Source organism: Dermacentor silvarum, chromosome 3 (genome assembly GCF_013339745.2).
Source record: "Dermacentor silvarum isolate Dsil-2018 chromosome 3, BIME_Dsil_1.4, whole genome shotgun sequence".
In the NCBI taxonomy this organism is placed as follows: domain Eukaryota; kingdom Metazoa; phylum Arthropoda; class Arachnida; order Ixodida; family Ixodidae; genus Dermacentor; species Dermacentor silvarum.
In genome coordinates, this window is record NC_051156.1 from 107,977,080 (window position 1) to 108,000,661 (window position 23,582).

The 23,582-nt window shown below is 45.6% G+C and overlaps 1 protein-coding gene across 1 annotated transcript in view; it reads left to right on the forward strand.

Annotated features, from left to right (window-relative positions):
• The first annotated feature begins 12,340 nt into the window (after positions 1–12,340).
• The window catches only part of LOC125943929 (uncharacterized), a 33,717-nt gene continuing 22,475 nt past the window's right edge, over positions 12,341–23,582 (forward strand). The window contains exons 1-2 of the mRNA XM_049663505.1: positions 12,341–12,477; positions 17,332–17,461. Of these exons, the coding sequence (XP_049519462.1) occupies positions 17,426–17,461 (36 nt within the window). The 5' untranslated portion in view covers positions 12,341–12,477; positions 17,332–17,425. The remainder of the gene's footprint in view (positions 12,478–17,331; positions 17,462–23,582) is intronic.

A 23,582-nucleotide genomic window follows, 5' to 3' on the forward strand; every position in this document is an offset into this window, starting at 1 on the left:
GTTTGAGGCTCGAATTTTTTATTTGAAAAGCGGACGTGATTACATTTATTAATATTCAATGCTGAATGTGTACGTTCCATTTAAGTTTCGATGTGAAGTAAACGCCAAGGTACTTGCACTCTGAGACGCTTTTTATTGTTGTGTTTTCAACATTGTACTGGGTTTGAGGCTCGAATTTTTTATTTGAAAAGCGGACGTGATTACATTTATTAATATTCAGACGCATTCCCCAGCGTAGACACCAATTTCCTATTTTATCAAGGTCCCTCTGCAAGATTGTTACATCTGAGGGTGAATTTATTTTTCTGTAAAGAACACAGTCATCTGCAAAGAGTTTCATGGGGGACTGTATGTCATCTACAATGTCATTAATATATATGAGGAATAATAGTGGCCCCAGAACGCTGCCCTGGGGCACTCCTGAGGATACGGTTATGTGTGATGAACTACATCCATTAAGAACTACACACTGTTTACGGTCATTAAGATAATTACAAATCCAGTTCTGTGTTTTATTATGTATGTTCAAAGACGTTAACTTAATATTTAGTAAGTGATGAGATACTGTGTCAAACGCTTTTTTAAAGTCCAGGAATAGTGCATCTACATGTTCGTTCTTGTCAAGGGAGTTACCTATAAAGTGTTGGAATTCAACTGTGTGTTGCATGAGTAACCGTTACGAAATCCATGCTGTGAGGCAGTAAAAAAGCTAATCGACTCAAGGTACTTAAATAATTGACTATACAATATATGCTCAAAAACTTTGCAGCATACTGAAGTTAGAGATATAGGCCTGTAATTTTCCACCAGTTTCTTGTCCCCAGATTTAAAGATAGGATTAACAGCCGCGAGTTTCCAATCATGTGGAACCAACCCAGTCTCGTACGAGATTTGAAACAAAATGCAAAGATATTGTGCAATAATGCCGTGACATTTCTTTAGAACATAGGAAGGAATTCTATCAGGACCCATAGATTTAGAGGTATCCAATTCCTGCAAAAGACAGTCGATACCATGTATATCGATGTTTATTTCCGGCATGGAATGGTCAAAGGCACTGTTAGGAGGAAGTGATGTGGTCGCGTCAGTCGTTTGTGTCGACGAAAACACTGATTGAAAATAGAGATTAAACACTTCAACCTTTTCAGCGTCTGTCGTTATAGCAATGCCATTTGATTTCAGAGCGGGAACTGAAATGTCGTCTGTTCTACTTGTTTTTATATATTTTCAGAAAGCTTTAGGGTTTTTTTTCAGATCTGTGTTTAGTCGGGCAAAAAATAATTCTTTCGCTTTCTCGATTCCTAGTTTTAGCATCCGGTTTGCATCCTTTAAGTGTTGGCGGTTGAGAGAAGTGTTGTTATTACAGCATTTTCTGTACGCCCTTCTAGCTTTGCTTATCAGTCTACGCACTCCAGAATTAAACCACGGTTTATATTTTTCTTTTGCCGCAGCAATTTTATAGGGACATGTTTCTCTAGTAGTTCTAATAATTTGTTCCGAAGGGTGGACCATAAATGCTCTGCATCACTACTCTCTGACAGACGCCGGAATGTTGGCAAGTATGATATTAATTCAGCCTGGATAGCGTCAAAGTTGCCCATACTCTAGCAACAAAGGGTGTAAAATGAATGGGGATGTCGTGCCACCGCTGGCACGGTTTTTTTTTTTTTTTTTGATCCAGCGGCCGTACCGCAGGGGACTATTCGCTCCCATGCACTGTGCAGTTACTGTCCAGCCATTGTAAATATAACGAACCTAATGGTCGTACTCCCCCGTCCGGCATGACGTGGAGATAGTGTCCTTAGGTCACGTTTGCTTTAGACTCGGCAATTAGGGGCATTTGAATGGAGCTTGGCCGCTACACCATCATGCATCGAACCGCGCGGTTGAATAAAAAAATTTACTCGGTGACGCAATCAGTGACGTTCAGTAGCAATATAACTAAGCTGATCGAGTTGCAATGTTACTGTTACAGAAACAAAATCGCGTGACAGAGCTTTTCCACGTTTTCATGTGGACTTCTAGAAAAGGCGGTAATTACTTGTATTGCGAAAGCGCAACGTCAAGGTAGCTAAATAAAAATATCGAATGAATAACTTTTCAATTATTCAATTATGAAATGGAAACCGAACAATGGTGAAGTCATGCCTGCTTAATAGAAATCTTAGGACTCTGGTGAAAAAATAAATCTGCTGAAAACTAGCGTTCGACTTAAGATGGTCTAGAACCAGGCTAGACGAGGGCTTCTGAGAAACTGTTAACTGAGGCGCTTATGTATTTCTTATCACATTTTCTGGACGCATATCTAAAGACTGCTGCTGTTCCTAAGATTCTTCTAGGCAGACTTGACTTCATGCTGCCCGGCTTCAATTCTGCGATTGGAATATTACAACTTAGTGAATAATTAAAAAGTTCATTAGTGAATCTTTCTGAATAGCCGCCTGAACATTGCAATTTTTCGTGAATGAGCACTTTTTAAGGTAATCAGCATGAAGACTTCCTCCATGTATAATCTCTACGAAAATCTGGGCAACCCCCCCCCCCCCCCCCCCTAAAAAACAAAAACAAAGACCTTACTCCAGTGATTTGTATCGGGGATGCAGAGGCAGTGGCCGAGTTAGCTGAAACGTCTTGTGTATGCTGCAGAATGTCTATGGGCACTAAGAGGTACAGAAATGCCGTAACCAAATACGCAACTTTACATTTATTCACGCACTGCAAAGTTTACATGCTGATCTTAAGCTACAGATAGCCTAATCGGTGTAATCTTGCAATCGTGCTCGCTCCGTATTTGTAGTTGGCCCGTTTGTTTTGCACGCCTGGTTGCCCATGCTCAGGACTCGGAGGGGTAACTGCTCGTTCTCGTTACTCCAGAACGAGCCGTGGCAATAAGCGTGGACTCTGTAGCGGGAAATCGGGCAGCGACTGTGGCTGCTGGAAAGGTGAAGTGATCCTTGCCAACTCTATTTTACCACGGTGGAATGTGTCCGTCTCCATAGGAAGTGGCCGCAGAAAATTGAGGCAAGCGCAGGAGGCCCAACCATCTACGAGTGCGGTGGTCTCGATCCGACTCGGGTTGTAGGGTGCACCTGATACTCCTGGTCGATGCTGATGGGCCGGTCTCGTCGTCTGCCTCCATTGGAGTCGTCGTCTACCATCACAGCCAAGCAACCGTCAAATTTCAGCAGCGAATTACGCACTCCTAAACCTTATAACTCCTGATGAGCACAGGTTTGAGTTCGATGGATCATACTATACTATGGCTGAGCGAGCTCTCTCAAACGCGGCCAGTCCCGCTCGGATCGACAAACGTACCGCTGGGCCACGTACGCCGCTCCAAACGGCTCGCGCGAAGCTAAATTCAGATTGCGTCATGCGTAGCGCGGCAACGGTGCCATATTTGTGCACGCGACACACGCATGATCAAGTAATGGCTTTTTTCCTCTAGAAAACGATGTTAGAATGACCTTCCTAGTACACTCCAACTAGACCAAACCTGAACTAACCAGAAAGCTATAGCAGAAGCCTGTGCGAAGCCACAATATTTGATCATTTGGAACACGCTGCTAAGAGCTTAGAGTAACAGCTTCGTGCTACTCTAGCTCAAGTGACGGATAATTTTTTTACTTCCGTGCAAAACCGACCGGTTTGGGTAAAAAGTTGAAATATTACAAGGAGACGCACTGTCCTGATAGCGAGTTTTTTAGACACCATAACGACAACGTTACGTTCTTAAAGTCCCAGCGACGTTATAAAAAACAAAAATTAGCTTTCGCACTCATTAAGCGCGCAAAATTTGTAATCTGCGTTCTATAATTCAATTGCAGTGCTTATTTGACAGAGTGAGTGATAACGACAATGCTGATATTTTCATACCTGATGAATTTGTTTTTACAAACTGTACAGAAATGCTCCTGTGAGTTGTTTGTGTCCTCTTTTCTTTTACCTTTCTGGGAACCGAATTAGAATGCACGTACGCTGTTATTGTGCACACTTATAAAACAAATACATAAATCCGATTCACTTCAACGCTGCTTCCTGCCTAATGACGCACTGCAGTGTCTGCGGCGGTAGTGGTTGCCGAGCCGTCGCCTCCTCTCGTGACGGCCATGGGCGCCCTGCTGGTACCAGTTGTGACGCTGGCGGCAACCGCCGTGGTGATGGTGGTGCTGCCGGCCTACCTGCTCTACATGTGGCCCTCTTGCCAGGAACCCCGGTGCTTCGACTACGCGCGCGAGATGGCGCTCTCCCTGAGTCCCGTGGTCCACCCCTGCGACGACTTCTACGGGTGCGCTGGTGTCCCACCGAAACTTGGCACAGAAGCCCCCACCTTCCGCAAGTCGAATAGACTTCGCTCAGTCACCACGTTCCCGTGGTAACTTTGCGGGGCGTGTGAAAAGCTAACTACGTCGAACGTCAATGCGCGTATTCTTATAGTCGTTATCATGGTCATAATCCTTATTTTAGGCTTACTTGCAGAAATAACGCCTCCTCCGGAGGCCTGAAATTGCTCCTTTATGCTTGGCGCCGCATGAATCAGCCTACTTATAGTGATATATCGGCCAATTTAACCCAAATGAAGCACAACGAAATTCTAATTGACTCCCTTTCGCGGCATTCGTCATTCGATGGCCCTTTATAATAGCGAGCGTAAATATGCGATTCGCTTACGTGTGCCGTGCCATACGCCTATAAGCGCGAGCAATACGGACTTGGCGAAAAAGGCGTGCTTTAGTTTGTAAGTGATGTTGGCAAGTTCGCCTCAACGTTGCTGAGGACAAATTGATCGTACTATATGCGCTCTATCATGGTCCTTGATCCGATATTTGGCAGCGCCCGTTTTCTATTGTTCTTTTTTCCACAATGAAGCCGTGAATTTTTTACATCCACGTGGACAATAATGGGTGAAGTACATTATTTCGGCTTCCTTATGACATCGTTGAACTAAGTATTGCCTTCTTTCGTTTTTGTTAGGGGTAAATTTCGTGAGGCAGTGCGGCGCCCTCAGTTCGGCGTGCCCCTGTCTCATAATCACCTCCCCCCCTTCTCCTCCCTTTCCTCTGTGTTATTTCAAGGAGGAGGGCCATTGTTGGTGCGTACACGAACATTGAGATATTATAACGAGTCATTAGCGCTAAAAAAAGAAAGAAAGAAGAGAAACAGGATTTATCAATTATTATGACGGAGGGGACAAATTTATTCATCTAGGGAGCGTGCGATGTTTGCATAGTCTTTAGACAGGGCGAAAAAGGCCACGGCACTAATTGAATTAGTGTGATTTGTCCTGCATAAAAATGAAATGGAAATTTCGTAATAAAGCTCCTCAGGAATTCAAGCAATGTCGCGGTGAGTACGTAAGGAAATATTAAAGCAATGCATCACTTGGGTATACAGGGTGTCCTATAGTTGTCATGCACGATGTCAAATAAGGCTAAGCTAGAATATTATATGTGGATGAAAGCAGTTGTTAGTGTCCTTCCAAAAAAAGATCCCCAATATATTTTGTTCTATTCCTAATTAGTTAGTTTCTAATGAATATTATCCAACATTTAAAATGATTTCATTCACGACAGATGTGTCAACAAAAGGCGCCAGAACACATTCCGATGCGTCAATAATAGTTGTCTGGGAGTTGTCGCGGGTTGGAGTAAAGGAATTCAAGCTGCTTATACATAGTAATAAAGTGATACCTGTTGAGTTGAAATTCTCAGAACACCGGCTTCCAGATATTCGTTCGTTCAAAATATTTTCTGTGATAATCATAGGAATGCAACTTAGTCTTGCGGCGCTTCTTAAGAAATAAAAAGAACACCGATGAATTTCTCCGCAAAGTACGGGAATTAATATCTCGAAACTGGTGTCATCCGGCGAATTCGTTTCTAGTGCTTCAGCCTTGTGAACTCCACGGCTACAATTTGTAAATTGCCATATGGGCCATCAGGTAATTAGTTAAACACTTAATTAGTGAATTTGTGTTAATTAGTCGATTATGCATTTCAATTTTTTGTGCAAGTAATGTGCGTCTCTTCGAGTAGACCAGCTCGTGAACTAGAATTGTGCTTTCTGCCACAGGCAACCTTTAAAAAAAATTAAATGTCTTCGCTGAAACACCCGGTATATTGCATGTAAAACTAAGCAAGGACTCAACCGCCATTTTTTGCTTTTACGGGAAAATTTATTGCCTGAAAACGAGTGACTGCAATAACGCAGCACCCATATTGCATGACGTCCGCGTTGACATCATCGGCTGCGTTGTTTGGCCGCGAAGCTCAGTTATGTAGGTTGGTCTACCACTTTCTCCGCGTCTATTCAACTGTCTTCCACCGAATAAGCTGCATTTTTTCAGAGTATGCTTACACCAGTCTAAAATCATTCATGCCTCTCCTGTCGCTTCTGTTCGCGCCGAATAAAACAAAGACGCGCACTTCTGTTCGGCAGCTATGTGTGCGACGGCTTCGCGCGGCAGTACCCTCGACATGCCAACTTTCTGTCGCTGCTCGACACCCGGCTGGCCCTAGTTCAGGACAGGCTGCTCAACGGCGTGACCCAAGGGTTGACAGAGACGTTCGCGGAGCGCGCCGTGGACGCCTTCCGCCACTGCGTCGAAGAGTACCGCAGCGGTCGCGATGACGGCCTGCACCAGCTACGCGAGTTGACGCACGTGATGGGCATCCACTGGAGAGACACGCCGGTAGCCTTCAGCACTACCGGCCTACTGGGTACCCTGTTCAAGTAAGTGGAAGTGATTGTGCCACTTTGGTAGTGGCGCTCCGTGGAAGGGGTTGCCGTGGTGTTGGGGTCGGTAGTGCAGCGCCTTTACCCCCCCCCCCCCCCCCCCCTGGGCCAAGCCAATGCACCTAATTTGGTTTGGCAAATGATTGCTCACCCGCTCGTTCGTCGAAAGCTGCAACAGGTTTCTGAAAGGGAAGTTGACGTTCATCTCTAGAAGGTACGAATAAACTTTAGGAGGACTTAATGTTGAGCTAGTTCGTCTTGCACTCTAAAAACGGCATGGAAGCGCAGAATGCTCGCACAGGAACGAAAACGAAACTGACAAGGACAAACAGACAAGGTCCGTGTAGTTTTTTTTTTTTCGTGGTTGTGACAGTATTTTTCGCGAATATACCCTAGTTATAGCAAAAAGCTGCAGAGAAAATCCGCGATGGTTTCTAAGAAAGACAGCATCGCAGTTGATTGGAGAAAGATTCGTCCCAGTCCCGTGACCTAGCCTGACACCACAGCATTTTATAGGCAGTCGCTCTTCTGCCTGTGAAACTTCATACATACTGGAATTTACAAGACGTTAACGATTAGATAAATTATTTGCGTAACTAAATTTACTTGTACTTCGAGCTGTTGAAGATTTAGCTCCCGCCCTACTATCTGCTAGCCTTCCGGTTAGCTTAGTTGTTTGCGTGATTGCCGCGGAATAGCGTCGGTGCCGAGTTGAAATGCCGAACTAGAACAAACTTTACAGCGAAGCTTTTAGCCTCTAGTTGGTCGGGATTTTTCGTGGACTCGTTCTGTGCTTACCTTAAAACACTACCGCTACCTAGCGGCAGCAGCCACACATACAGATCTCAAATGCCACTTGAAAAAGGGCTTTGTCGTTGAATATCCGCGTAACAGAATTAAGCAAATTTTCTGGTATTTTCAAATTACAATCCGAAGCTATCATGTCGGCAGCTTGGGTGTAAGTCGTGCTTTACGAATTTGCTGACGCAATTTACTTTGAAAAATTTAATTATTTCAATAAGGTACTTGCGCTTCGCTGTACATCCACTTTCACAGAGTGGAATGGAGGCAGATTTTTTTCTTACTTCAAACGCAAAGTTTTCTTTCTGGGAGAACCGTATAAAACGTTTTTCGCATGGTTTCGTGCAGCCTTCGGGTGGATAGTGGAGGTCGACGGAAACGCTTGCTTTGGTATAGATACCTCGGTGAACATTTATGACATTTCTGCGAATTACGAGGTCAGCACAGACTTACGCTGCGCTGCTGCAAGCTGCGAAAACGCGTCGAAATAAAATGCTGCAAGAAATTGCATTGGAAGGCGCTCTAGTTTTCTCAGATAGCGATCGTCTTAAAGGTGTACTGCACAAACGTTTCGATGGCAGTCGATTGGAGCGACAAAAGTGCCCAACGTTTTTCGCGACAATATTTGCTTAGTATCACAGTGGCGGTTATATGACGTTAACCTTAAATACATGCGGGGAGACGTGGGACAAATTTAGCAGTTAAGCATCACAAATTTAGTATTGCTTAACATCTGAGCTTATGACCGTGTTGTTGCATGGTCTCCGAGCATTGGCGGCGTGTGTGGGCGCTGTAGATCCCCGAGGCCATTGTTTGGTTTCGACAGCCTCTTGTACCTTGGCGCGGCGCGTTTAGAGGCGACGACTGTGCTGAACTTGTTCACGAACGGCAAGACAAGATGCCCGCAGAGAGATGGGGACTTGCAGTTATCGAAATTAGGTGAAGAAGGCGAAGCCTCAGCACATGGAGCCATCGCTTCGAAACGGGGACTTGTCTTCGGCAGGATGCCTTGACGAGGACAACTGCCCGTGTGGAAGCGTTGGCTGCGGCCTGAGGCTTCAGTTCCGAATCTTCGAGAATGAGACTTTCGTTTTAAATGCGTAAGCATTTTTATGCTTACCCAACGAGAAAAACTGTCCGTCCATCCCTTAAGACGATCGCTTTCAAGATAGCGCCTGCAGCAGCGAGCAAATTGTCCTTCGTGCTGCCTCTCGCTTCAACACCAACGAAGCGGCGAGAACACAGTGCTCACGGAGCTCTCAGCACGCGCCGCACTCTGTCCATTTCTCAGATCGCTTTCAAGATACGGGCCCGCGCGTCTCTCTTCAACGCTAAGTGCTAAGCGACGAGAACACGGAGCGCGAAGCTATCAGCAGTCGGGATTCTCTGTGGGCATCGCAGATCGCTTTCAACTTTCAAGACACGGTCCGCGCGGCCGTGTCATACACATCTGCCGGCTGTAGGAATACGTTTGATCCCGGTTCATAACGGTTCGACGCGGATGGATAAGGCGCTAAAATTATGGGGTTTTACGTGCCAAAACCACCATCTGATTATGAGGCACGGCGTAGTGGGGGGACTCCGGATTAATTTAGACCGCCTGGGGTTCTTTAAGGTGCACCTAAATCTATGTACACGGGTGTTTTCTGCATTTCGCCCTCACAGAAATGCGGTCGCCGTGGCCGGGATTCGATCCCGCGATCCTCGTGCTCACCACACGATAACCACTGAGCAACCACGGCGGGTAGGATAAGGCGCTAAAGAGCGACAACGGCTTATACTGATCGGAACCTGATCAGCGCACCTGGAGCCGCCACCATGCAGTGCTTTGCTTGCGTCATCAATGCACCTTGCGCCGCCGTCCGCACCAGTTCGCGTCGCCACAACGCTGTCGTTTGTACAGGCCGGGTCAAGTTTCATAACACTGATAATGACACCGGGCTGCGTGGAGATAAATGCTTACGCATGCTTAAAGAACTCTCAGGGGAGTTTCTGCGTGAATTTTTTAACCGACGTTTGATCGGTTTAACCGACAGTGAAGAAGGAGCGACAACCTCGCGCGAAGGTTCTCTGAGCAGGGACAGCGGGCTGACAGGATCGGTTCATAGGGCGGCAGAGAAAAATTGGTTGATCCTTCTATTAGAGGAATTGATCATAACACCGAAGTAAAACGTGTATTCTATGAAGCAGTGACATCTTCGTCGTTCATTCACAAATAAATGTCCGTGAATGTGCACAGCCTTTTAATAATTACACTTTCGCTCGAATGGCGAAGCAATTACAGCGACAGCAAGCACGCGAGGCCTGTGCTGTTGCGCAGCGTAAACAGCACCACGGAGGCGACCAGGCGTCATAGGCATATCCGACGCGACGGTGAGTGCGCATGTGGCGAAAAGGCGGCGTCAGAGCTCCGGCGGCATCGGCGCCCATACGCACGTTCAAAGGCTTGCAGACGCTCAAAAACCGCGTGAGCCGCCGAGGCACAATCGAGCGGTGACGGTTATCGGGGATCACCGTCAAAAAAGCGCCAAGAACGCGCCAGGAACACTGTCGCCCGAAGGCGGCGATCGAGTTCGAGATCTTGGACCGCATGCGCAGTGTAAGATGTATACTCTTTATGTGGGGACACTTGCCAGAAGTGCGGAGTGCCGATAGATATCCGCTGCCGTCACCGGACCGACGTGCGCGCGCATTTGCTATACTCCTGGTCGATCGCGCCTCGCGAGTGTGCTCACCTAAAGAGTATACATATCTTACACTGTGACCACAAAACACTTCCAAACACTACCCTCTTCACTACCCTTATAGGGTGTCCAGACTGCTAGCCATGTTGTCTACAAGATAAATGTTGTCTACTCATTGATAAAACAAATGATGCTTAAATATCCTCGTAGCAACTAATATAGGTCAAGAGCAAAATTACTTTTATAAAACAAACTTTGCTATGCCCACTTTCTTAACCGTTAGGTATGTACAAAGCGGCAAAATATCGGCATGTCGTAGATTTGCGTCAAGTACGTACATAGAACAGATTTTCGGTGGAGCCAGGCATTAAACACTTTCCTGTTAAAGGACACTAAAGAGAAACAGGAAGTTCAGCAGGAATAAAAGAGGGACCTTCAGGAATGCATGCAGTTTTTGTTGGATGCAAAAATATGAGTAATTAGCGGAGAAATTCGTAAACAAAGACCAAATATCTCTTCCTCAATTTCTCTCGGCGCTGAAGCACTGTCGTCACGTATTTCTATTGCTCTCAGCGAATCAGAGGGCGTCGTGATACGTCACCGCTTGTGTAAACGGCCGATGCGCTCGCTGCATCATAGGCTGCATGGTCGCTGCTTTTGCGTTCGCTGCGACTTTTGCTTAGGTGTTCTGTGGCCGCAATGGATACCGTTGCTGACGCTGAACCATGCAACGAAGAGCTCGCCAGGGAAGCAGGACTGCATTTGAGCGACTTCAGTGAAACGGAGCACGAAATGATCCTCCGTGCTCGCGCGGTAGGTGTTTCCGCGTACGATGGCGGTGAGCCGTAGGCCGCGCCGATGGAAAGCGAAGCCTCGTTTGCATCGACGCCAAGCGACAATGTTGCGGATAGAACAAGCGTAGAAAGTTGTGCGCGTACTTGGTATGGTTTTTTTCGTGTGTTTTTTTAATGTCATTCAGCACTCACCGAGCCGCCAGTTTGCTGCTGCCAGGGCATCAGTACGGGATTTGATGAAGGCGACATTGATGGGACAGCTGCTCGAGAAAGGACTGGCCTCTGGGGTAGGCCAAGATACTTTCCGAGGGCAGGATTATATACATAATCAGAGGGCGAGAAATGCAGATAGTAACACCATCGATTTCTCTGGCTATTTTGCCGTTTTATCATCGGTAGAGCACTGAGCCACTGCGAACGCCGGGGCTCATCGCGCGGCACCACATGAAAGGACACAGCCGGGTCAACACTGCCGCTGCCCTGAGCAAGCGCCTTGCGCCGTTGATACAGCCCTCAACATACACACACGAGACATTTTCTGGCTGTTTCCCGCGAAGTCAACGTTTTTCGAGCCACGCAACACGCAACCAAACACTGCAACACTGTAGAGCGGGACAGGCGCGCGCGATGATGCATGGAGCAAAAACGAAACTACGAAACTATCACGACCGCATGTAGCGCCACGCCATTTTTCTTATCACTTATTTAATTTTGCGCTAAACTTGTACGTCCCTCGCTTGAAACGGCTTAAAAAGTTGGCAAATGCTGTTTATGTACGTTTAAGGTGTATTTCATTTTACGTTTTCTTAACAGCGATAAATCACTCTCGACCAATCGCGGCCGGGCTGCGTTTGTGATCTCCGACGTCACGAACGTGTAGTGCGGGAAATTCGAAGGGGCATCAGCGCCTATCCTTCATTTTTTTCGCTATTTTCTCGCTTATTAAACCTCTGTTCGCAGTAAGAATGGTATGTCTGTGATCGTGATAGGATAATCTACCATTAAAGCTCAACTTCCGGTTTCTATTTAGTGTCCCTTTAAAAGCTGTTTAATCTCTGACAGTGGCGCACACAATGATGCTCGCTACAGGGAAACGCGGCTACGTTGCGCGACGCTCAGAAACGCCGCAGTCTATGGGTGTGGGCATACGACGCTCCGCGGCACGCAGGCTTTCTCTGCACTACGGCCTCCCGCTACTGCTGAACGTTCGTCTACGGGCGTGGTCGACCGCGGACGATCTCTCGACGCCTGTAGCGGGGCTGCAGTTGGACTTCGAGCCGACCGACCCTCCGCTTGTGGAGCGCACCGCGACGAGCATTGAGGACTCTCTGCGGGCCGTGGCCCACAACGGCACCATGCTACGTTTCAAGAGCATCGCGGCGGACGTTCGCCGGGCTCTGGATGCGCTGCAGGAGTGCCTTCACAAGGCTCCTGTCTGGCCGGGAGGGATGCTGTTTGTCAAGGTCTGTATGCGAGCCAAAGCATTCGCGCGACGATGATCACGCGTGTCGATGTTTCGGCAATATAGGGTTGTTTCACGGGGCGGTCTTGTGCGGTGTTTTTCGGAGCTGTGGCAACTGCACATGGCTGTCCACGCAGTAAGACAGACAACGAAATAATCGCAGCGCCCTTGAGATTGAGTTTGTTTTATGAATGATAAGTCTATTCAGGGTAGATAAGGAAATAGGCTCTCGGGACTCAACAAATTTGCCAAAGCGTCCCACCAAAACATTCCATGGAGCATAGGTGTTAATCGCAGCAAACGAACTGCGCAGTTGTATCACGTCAATGTCTCGCTTTGACTTCGTGTCTGTCAATAAATAAATGAGATCAGTAGATGCGTTCTAATAGCGAAATATCCGAATCAAACTGAATACGAATATTAGAGAAAAATGGCCTTCGATTTTCGAGCCGAATACCGAATATTTGCTCATTTCTAAGGAATTTGATTACTCTGTGATGCAGTCCGGTTACAAAAAGAAAAAAATGAAGAAAGACAAGTTTTCAATTCATTATTTGGCATTTGGTACAATTATAATGTGTTCAGAGCTGAAAGTCAGGTCAATGGAGGAGCTTGTGAATGAGAAACAGCTGAAAGTTGATCGTATTTGGCACACCGTGACAATGAGAACAACGAAACACAGGAACATCACTCCAGGCAAAAGCACTTCGAGTGTTGAGTTAGTTGAAGGAGGAAAGCATAATGCCACAGTACTCGACATCGTTTTAAATGCATGTAAGCATGACGAGATCACCCACTTTCGTTTTGCTTGAACCGAGAAAAGAATTTGGTCAGCGGCCTAAGGCGAGGCTTCTTGACGGGAAATAATTACGCAATAACCACTGTTGGGATCCGGTTCTGTGTTCGTGGTTCTGACTCGGGCGTAACACAGCAGGTCGCTTGCCTACGCCGCCGTAGCCCCTATAACATGGTAGCTGGCCTGCACTATCCCGGGGCGTCGCACTAAGCTGACTAAGTTGATCCACGCGGTCGTCCGTCTCTATTTCGGAGAGTTGCTTGTTGATGAGGAAATGAAGTTGGCACGCGCCATGGATATAGGAGCACACTCCATGTTGGAGCACTTTACATGTCTGAGCACACACTCCACTGCACCAAAGATGTCCGCTTTTTAAGCCGTCGTTTTCCCTTGGTCACTAGACGAGGGAAATTGATTACTCTGCCCCAGCCCGTCTCAAGGGTTGAAGTGTGCGCAGTACTCCGCCCATGATGTCGCATCAACTTGCTGGACTCCACCCTGATGTTGCGCAATCGCCCCGCATATGATGCAGTGGACATAAATATAGGCTGATGATGATTATGATGGTGATGATGCAATGACGAGGCAGTCCGAAATCGCGGGTCCACGCTGTTCGTGGTTCCATGTCGACGGGTTCCTTGCATCAATCAGTTGGGCTCTTCGTGATGGTCAGTTTTTAGCCTGGCCTTGACGGTTGTTACCGCTTCCTCAGAATGCGGTGGTTGCCGTCATGTAGAAGGGAGCTTCTTTGTTTGCCCCTTCAATAGTCAGCGCCGGGCCCCGTCGTCGTCTAGGCGAGCGCTGGCGAACTTGTCGCTTCGTGGGAAGCACACCAAGAATGCCCTTGCCGTTTTGAGACGCACCACCACACGAAACGTAGCTACGCCATGCGTTTGTTCAAAAACAATCCATGAACACTGACCACCGTGTTCTCTGCAGCAGAAATAGTCAAAACCATCCCCACTCACATGCATTTCTCGCTGTATACTACAATCCCTTATATTCGAAAATGAACAAATATTGGACTAATCCTTGAATCGAACAGTAAAAGCCGATGCATATTCGAAATTTCAACTGTTCGCCCACCCTTAAAATCAGTGATCGAGTCAGTCGTTCGGTGGCTGTATCTTGTAGCAATTCTGTTTAATTTCTTTTCTATAATTACCATCCACCATGGATCGCGGAAGCCGTGCCGCCATTGTCGCTGCGATCGGCCATTCGGCTTGGCGAATGATTAAAACTTAATAGAACTGGAAGAAAAGAATCCTTACAAATTATAGCTGCTGCATACTCTCCTTCTACGCGCAAGGCGACATGAATGTTTGCATCGTTCATAGAATCATTCATGTCTCCTTGCACAGCGCCGTGGTTGACTATGCACTGCTATCTATACAGTCTGTTGATGCCAATAGCGGGCGCAGCGCGTGAAATTACTTGCGGCCATGAACTTCCCATAAAAATTACTAGAGGGAGCTCGAGGGCTGCGATCGTTCAGTTGGGAATCATTGGCATAGGGCATCGATTTGTCTACTTTTAGTGCTTGTTGATTCAGAAGTTCAGTTAAGTCATTGGTTGGGCTCCTGTCTTATGAAAGACTTATAAAAGTTCCGACCCTTGTTTAAAACTTTAGGGAATCACGGTGATATTAAATAAAATGACATTTTTTACTCAACGCCCGAAATCAATCAGTTTTCGTGCACATACATACATACATCATCATCATCATCACCACCATCATCATCATCATCCTTTAGATGCACTGCAAGGCGAAGGCCCCAGCGATGTTCAATTACCAGTGTCTTGCGCCAGTTGACACCATCTTATGTGAGCAAATTTTCTATTGTCATCATAACACCTAGCTCTTCGCGGTACTCGACTGCGCTTACCTTCCCTTGGCACCAATTCTGTAACTCTCGTAGACCACCGGTGTAACGGTTCGCCTCTGTGACGAAAATTCGCGTCAAGCGGACGAAAACAACGTCCAGTTCTTCAATCTGTCGCTTGGACAACGGCGACAATCCGGACAGGTAAATTTAAAACACCGAAAGTGCATTGCTTCCAGTATGCACGAATGGGCGTGCGCCGTGCATCCTCCACTTCTCTTTGACTCAAGTGGCGCGTGACTCGCACCAACATGTCAGGACAAGACAGAGCACGTTTCAGGCCAGAGCACGTTTACGGACAGTGACGATTACCCCCCCTCCTGGGACAGCGGTTTTTGCATGGAGGTCGGTACGGTCTAATAAATATGGGGGCATTTTGTTTGAGAACCTTGCTTCTAAGCATGCCTTTGCCTAATCTTTGGGGACATTTTTTTCGTGAGTCTGGCTTCCAAATGGGCCGTTTTCTGCATACTACGAACGATGAAGTGCTTTGTTCCGTTTAACCGTCGCTTTAACTTGCGCCCGAACGGGATCACAGCGGCCGTTGCAGAATTCGTAATGGCGAAGCAGCGTAAGTATTTTTTTCCTTTCTTTTTGTCGTCAGTGGTTGGCCCGCGCCACTGGGGCGCACGTAAGATAAGGTTTGCCACTTCGCAGTGCCAGGGCCGTCGGCGACGGGAGTAGTACGTGTTACACAAGCACGCTTTGCGTATGCGCCTGCCAGGAATGAACAAGAACTGCAGTATAACCTGCAAATGAATATCTAACAATAAAACAAATTAGTAGTAAAAACGTGTTATTATTATTTAGTCTGCGACGGCTAAAGCAACATATAGTTAAGCACCCCCCCCCCTTACCCGCACTTCGCTCCCCCTGGTAGGAACCCTTCGTGTCTGGCCTGGTGTTCAAGTATATAGGAAAAAATACCTACTGCATCAGTGAAAAAGAGAAATGATGTAATAATGCAATAAGAAAAACCTATCGAACACACGATTCAATATCACGAGCGCAACGCGGCGCTGCGAATCATGGACGGAGGGAGAACTTATTCCGGAGTATTTATGCAGCTGTTGCGTAGTATAACAGCTGCATAGGGACAAACGGATAAAAGCTCGTCCTCTTCTGTAGTTCTGTACTACCTAGGAAAAAGCACATTTAGAAGCAAGATTTATATCTAAAATGTCCCCAGGTTTCTCTGGCTGCCCGGTACTCCCTGCAAAGGACCGCCGCCCTCTGATGGGTGACAGTGTTCCCAAGAAGCTATAAAAAGATAACTCCTAACGACAGCTTCAGCTTCAGCCTTCACTCTCGCTCTTCGTTACGAGCAGCCCATCAAGATGGCCGCTGTTAACGTAACAATGCAATTCAATGTTCTGTTCTCCGTTACGTCGCACCGTCTCTGCCTGGGCCCTATCCGCTGAATTCGATAGCCCCTCTCCAAGGCCGGTTATCTCCCCTTCGACTACTCATCGCCAATTGTTGCGTTTATAACGCAATACGGAGAGTCCGCACTGTCGTCATCTACGCCGTCATATTGTAGTACAAACAGCACGGTAAAAAGCGGCGCTTTATAGCGACACGCTTATCCCAGCAGCACAGTGGAACCCTTCAATAGGACAACAACATGGCGTACGTGACGTCACGTGAATACTCCCCATACTCACCGCGGTGGATCTGTAGCTATCGTATTGCGTTGCTGAGCATAAAACGCTCTTTTACAGTGCTTGGACGTTAAAGAACCCCAAGGGGCGAATTCACAAAGGTTTTTATTCGTAAGCGCTCTATGCCACTGGCTGGCCACCTTCACTAATAATATGCCCAGCGTCAGGATTGGCTGGAATTTCCTCTTACGAGAAATTGCATAGGTAAGTAAGAGAACTTTGTGAACTGCGGCATCCCTCATGACCCGTTGTCCAGGTTCTGGACGTCGAACCACATAATTTGATTTTAATGCGATAATTCGCTGTAAATGATCAATTTTTCGAAGTCGCGAAGCAGTTTGAAGCAACAAGGATGAAGCTTAGGCAAATCCATGTACTATACCCATCATTCCAATGCTGGCTGAACCACCTTGCTTACAGCTCCCGTTGTGACGTCAGGGGAGTTCACCCTATAGTATAATGTTTTGCAGGAACTCTGCCCTTGTGGCGTGACCGGTGTACGCCTCGATATGCAGGTCCCCAAAATCGAGTTGCTACTGCCGTTCGTGAAAGCAGCGTATTTCGTAGGCGCTGGCCAACCACCACCTTCAAGCTCCGAACAAGTACAGTATGTCCAGCGAGGTCGCCAGCGCCACGCCTTCGCTGGTGGGTATCAGTATAGCTAAAAAAAGCCGCATTTCCGCTATATGAGACGGAAACTGAATAATTCACTGTAGTACGTCATACATACGTACGTGCAAGCGGTAACCTTTGTTTAGGCTACGGCACAGAACGAACTGGACACTGGAACACAGGAAGGCGCACCATGGTCGCTCCTAGTATCCGAGTGTTTATTGTGCGGTGTTCTACATACTGGGTGTTATTTTTTTAGCCAGAACGCGGCTTTTTCAAAGATCGTGTGGATAATATAGCACTATTCGGCCTGTTCAGGTGGATTTATCTGAAAAGAAACACTACAACAAACGGCGATATCCAGTCAGGTAATTAGAAGGTTATAAAAGCTTTTTAATTATTCATGGTAAAGCACATGTCATAATGGCAAAATTGGAAGTCGAGTAGTAGTGGAGTCATGTATGGTTAGCAGAAATCCTAAACCTAGAAGCACTTTCCAAGTACTACTGCCGAAAACCTGCTAATAAATGCATTATTGTTCCAGTTAAGATTATCTTGAACTGACATAAAGATGATTTTGGAAACCTAAATGGAACGTCAATGTGTTTCGCAGAACATTTTAAAGACGAATATCTCAAAAGTGGTGTATAGCGTTATGATGTCTAATACAGAATGGCTTCACTATTTATCGGTTCGAATGTAGTAATTGAAACATCTGCCCTGAAGTAAATAATTAAAATAATTAGTAATTATTTTTAAATAGCTACCCGAAAATTGCGATTGCCATTTCCACTCACTTGGTGTAATTATACTATGTCACCCGCTCCTCTCTGTAATGTTAATAACCCTGAGAGTAAATAAATAAAATGAATGAAAATTTCGTTGTGTAGCAAATTTCTGCCTCGTCCAGGAATCCCTCTAAAAAGGCGGAGCACCGCTATATGTCACAGACGATAAAAACGAATCTGTTCAAATTATGTAAATAAAAAAACGTATCCCTAGATTGACATGATGACAGCACAAACCGACCAACTGTGTTCTTGTGTACTTCTTGCCTCCTGCAGCTCAAAGAATGTTCATGAAACTGCCCACCAACTCTTGCGAAATGTGAACTCTAGCATAACTGCGAGTCGGCCTAGTTGGAACAGATTCATTTTCTTAATTTTTTGTGCGCAAACAAACAGGGACGAAGAAAAGGAGACACAAGTACGAAGCGCTCGTCCTTGTGTCTCCTTTTCTTCGTCCCTGTTTGTTTGCGCGCAAAAATTTAAGAGAATGTGAACTCTGTTGGAGATGAAGCTAAAGCTTCTTTTCTGTGCGTTTTTGAAGGTACATTTACAAATATAAACACAGAAATAGGTCCCGATTCCAGAAGTAAGAGTACCGTTACAGGATACGTCATATTACGCATTTGAAGAACTGAAGTGCTGTGGACAGACGAAAAGAAAACATTCAGTTTTATTTAATTACAATGACTTAACAACATAATTATTTCATTCGTAACAATTTGTTATAGAAAATTAAAACCCAAAGTTCACAGTTTGATAAGACACTGAACGACGCAGCACAATATTCGATCACACATTAATGAAATGAAAGGGACATAGAAAACAAATACAGGAATTATGTGATGGTAGTAGTTGAACATCGAATCATTTGAGCATGCTTAGAAAAAAAAACACATTTGAACATGTAAGATAACAGCAGGAATTGGCAATCACGAATTAATCATTAGTCACGGATGAAATAGGAGGCAAGAAACTAAGTTTGATTGACAATAAACACGACACTTTACCTTTACAGGATGAGTTGGACATTGAAGCTGGTTGGTATTCCTTGAGCTTTAAGTTGAGCGCAGAGATATCGGGAATTATGATCTTTAATGAAGAGGTGGTGTCAATTCAACAGCAATTCAAACGCAAACTCAAGCAATATAAATAACTGGTCGCATGCATAATCGAAGGAAAGACTTACTCAAGTACCCACCAAGATAATTTGAAAAGAAAGGGGTAGCGGAATGCAGCAATAATGAAACACAGAGCAATGTGGAGCCACAATAACTAATAGGTATTAGCGGCAACACTCGCAAATGCCATTCTGTGCTTAAAATTGGATATACTGTCCGGGTTGGAAGTTAACCAAAGATCGGTACGCCGGTTGGCTTGGGAGCCCACGGCAAAACCACATATGAGGCAGTGCAGATGGGTTGCAGCGTTCATGGGTTGGGCTTCGTTTGAAGTCAGAGAAGCGCAGATCAAAATTAGTTTTGCAGTAAGACTAGGAACATTGATGAAAATAAATGGGCGGCCAAAGCGCACAAGTATCTGTACCTGAAAAGCATGGACACTGAATGGAGAAAGAGGCCAAGAAAGTTGGCAACGAAGTGCAGGGCAATTGAAAGGGCAAATATACAACCAGGAGTCATCAAAAAGAAAATGCGAGAAACAAAGATAGCGAATTGGATGCAAAGAATGGAAACAAAAAGACGATGAAGATTTAGAAGAATGCCAAGAAAGAAATTATAAGTTGTCTGTAATTGATATTAAGGTACTGCTTTATTTCCTCTGCGTGCCATTTCAAAACTCGCCAAGGACATCACCGGAAGCAGACCCCTATACTGACCGATCCAACTTTGGGTCCCGATGTATAATTTACTGGGTGTCCACATAAAATGTCCCTGATTTCAAAAATGAGATAAAAAACTATGATACATCAAAACCTGCAGTTTGTGGCATAATTTTAGTCAACTCAAAAAGTTTAAAAAAATTAAAGCACTTCTACATGTGCTCCTTTCGTAAGCCTTAAAATGTCGTCCGCATACCACACCACACATTCGGCTCTCTATTGAGGTGTAGTAATTATTGGTATTTATTAAGCACCTGAAACAAAACAAGAGGAATCGCCTAGAAAAAAAAATCAGCCAAAAACTTTTTGAATTGCTTTGCATGATGCCACAAACCACTGATTTCTATGTATCATAGTTATTTGTTATTGTGAAATGAGGGAGGTTTCATGTGGACACCCTGTACTGACTTAAAATGTTTTCAGCGTTCTTATGCAAATTACGCTACATTACACCGTTTGAAGTTTATTTTCCATCAATTCAAGCATACATATCTTATCCAGTGGTACAGCGGTAAGGGGTGGCGAAAAGGCAACTGAATGCCTGACAATGCGCCAATCCCCGCCCAGACCACAATATTGCACAACACTCAGCGTGTCACTCCATGTAATACATAAATGCAGTGAACAAAATAACAAAAATATTGGAAAACACTCAGCCTGGTGCTCTAATACATAAATGCAGTGAAAAAAAAACAAGAAAAAAAGGAAAGAAAGAAAGACTAAGCCGTGGTTTTAACAAGTGATCTAGAACATATCTGGTTATCAAGAGCTTATCGAAAAGAAATTTTCACGGCTGAATTTTAGGGCACAGTACATTTCTGAAAAAAGTATAGAAGATACGCAAGTCGTACACAGAAGAGAAAAGAAAATGTCATGTTTGAAGCGTGAGTATATAAGAGTGTATCTTTTTTTTTTTTGCAAATTGCTTCTGACCGGCTTTCATTCATTATGCTCATGGTCATCCTGTTAGAGTTCAAAAACCAAGAAATAAGGTGTGTTAGTTTTTGCTGGCCGTAGTTAGTCCGAATCCTTTCACTGTAATAGGTGGTTTTCCTAAGATTATACGTGTGTGTCTTCCGGGAGTAAGTATCTTTAAACATATCTGCGTTCGATTTAATTTGATCGTAGATGACTGTCGCTAGCTTTTTATAAAATATATTTTCGAATATTAAGATGTGTGCTTATGGAAAAGTGGAGCAGAAGGCGTTCGGCGCGGAACATTTCCTATTTTATGGAAGATTCTTTTTTGCAGCCTGCGAATACTCTCTTTATTTGTTTTTGTTGTTGTGCCCCAGATTAATAGGCAATAATGCATGCGCGAGTAAACTAAAGTGTAGTAAAGCTGCTTTGTCACCCAAAGGGGCAGTAAGCATCTGACTTTGCCAATTATGCCAATGGACCGTGATATGTGGGTGCGAAGATTATCTATGTGATTGGACCGACTCAATGTTTCGTGAAAGATAGCGCCTAAGAACTTTTGAGTCTGAACGCGCTCAATCAAAGCTCCTCGGAATGTGAGGTGCGTATTGCGGAGAATACAATGGCTTCGTGGTCGAAAATAATGTACTTTGTCTTCTTAATGTTTATTTCCAACTTATTTGTTCTCAGCCATAACGACATATTGCTAAGCCAAAGGTTCGCTTCCTTTTCTAGACCAGACATATCTTGACCCGAAAAAAAGACGTTAGTGTCATCTGCATATGATATAATATCTGGTGTTAGAGGTACGTTTACGATGTCATTTATATAAACTAAGAATAGGAGTGGCCCAAGTATAGACCCCTGTGGGACACCGTAATTTATCTTGCCCCTTTGTGACTTCAAGTGTTGCAAATCCGTATACTGAAACCGATTAGTAAGGTAACTTCTTATTAAATTAAGGGGTGTACCTCTTATTGCATATTCATTCAGCTTTTGCAAAATAATGTCATGCCTGATCGAATCAAAAGCTTTCTTAAAATCAAGAAATATTCCAATTGTGTGATGTTTTTGCTCAAAATGTTCAATAATTTGATCTTTAATAGATAATCGGGCCAGCGTAACAGGAACAAAATTGGCGTCGATAGGCTAAGAAAACAGACCAACCTGTAACGTCCGTGAAAAACATATTTAGCCACCGTTCAACTGCCAGCTCCGCTGCTGCCGCTGAGTGCGTGTGCGACAGTCCAAAGGGGGCGATGTCCTTTTGTAGGCCGCCACGGTAGGTGTATCCCGCGTAATGGTCCACGTGGCCTCCGGTTGATCTAATTGTTATCCCGTCAACTCCAACGTTCTTCGTCACAGGCACTGGTTTGAGGCCACAGTTCCAACCTGTAACGTCCCTGAAAAACGTATTTAGCCGCCGTTCAACTGTCAGCTCCGCTGCTGCCGCTGAGTGCGTGTACCTCAGCGGCACACGCACTCAGCGTGTAGAGAAAGTGTCAGGCTGCGTAGAGAAATTCAAGACGACTTCGGAAACATTGCCGAAAAACGGAAGCCTAGCTGTCAGACCGAAATGGGGAATGGGGGGGGGGGGGGGGACGCAACAAAGCGTGAAGGTGGGCCCTTTCTCAAAGGACACGCCTTCTGACATGGTATTGTATCGTGACGTCACGACACAGTATACGGGAGCAGGGCATTGCGGCATTTTAACACTCGCTCCGGCTCACTCGGACGTACGCTATGCTGGTACATAACGAACAGCAGCATACAAGGCGACCGAGCGAGCCGGGGCGAGCGTCGAAACGTTGCTTTGTCTTGCTCCCACACACTCTGTCGTGACTTCACGACACAGTATCCTCGTGGGAAATGAACCCGAAAGCGGTTGTAGCAAACCTATTAAACTTTTGTCGCGCTCTAAGTCCTGTAACTGTTCTTTCGAGAATATAAAGATCTAGGACCTTCATTTAACGCAAAAAGATGAATTGTCGAAAATAAGATGTCAGTAGCTCTCAGTATCTCTTTAGACGTGAAGTCCCGTCGGAATTGTAGTTTATTACGCTGGAACTTTCAAAGCAACCTTACAATGTGTATTGTCCTGCAGTATTATTTAGAAAGTGTTAGTAATGCGCACATATAACTAAATTAAATGCTGGGAGCCGACATTGCGAGGAGGTGAGCTACCCTCTCCGGAGCCAAGGTACTAGCAATCTCGCCTGGAATGTCTCCACCTGTAGCTTCAAGTAAATTCTGGAATGTTGCTTGTCAAAACCACGATCTGAATATGAGGCATCGTAGTAGGCGTCGTATTCCCGGGATTGGAGCCCGGAATGATTTTGACCACCTCCGTTCCTTCAGAGTATACTTAAATAGACGTATAAGAGCATTTTTGCATTACGCCTCCATCGAAATGTGGCCGCCGCGGCTGGAATTGGACGCGCGACCTCAGTCTGTGAGCTTCTGCAAGCGACCATCCTCGCCTGCCTTCCCCGATATGGGAGCCGGGGGTCATATGCCACGGTTAAAGCCCCTTGAACTTGTCAGCGGAAAACGTCCCGGGGGGGGGGGGGGGGGGGGGGGGAGTTAGTCACGTTTACATCCCAGCTCCTTT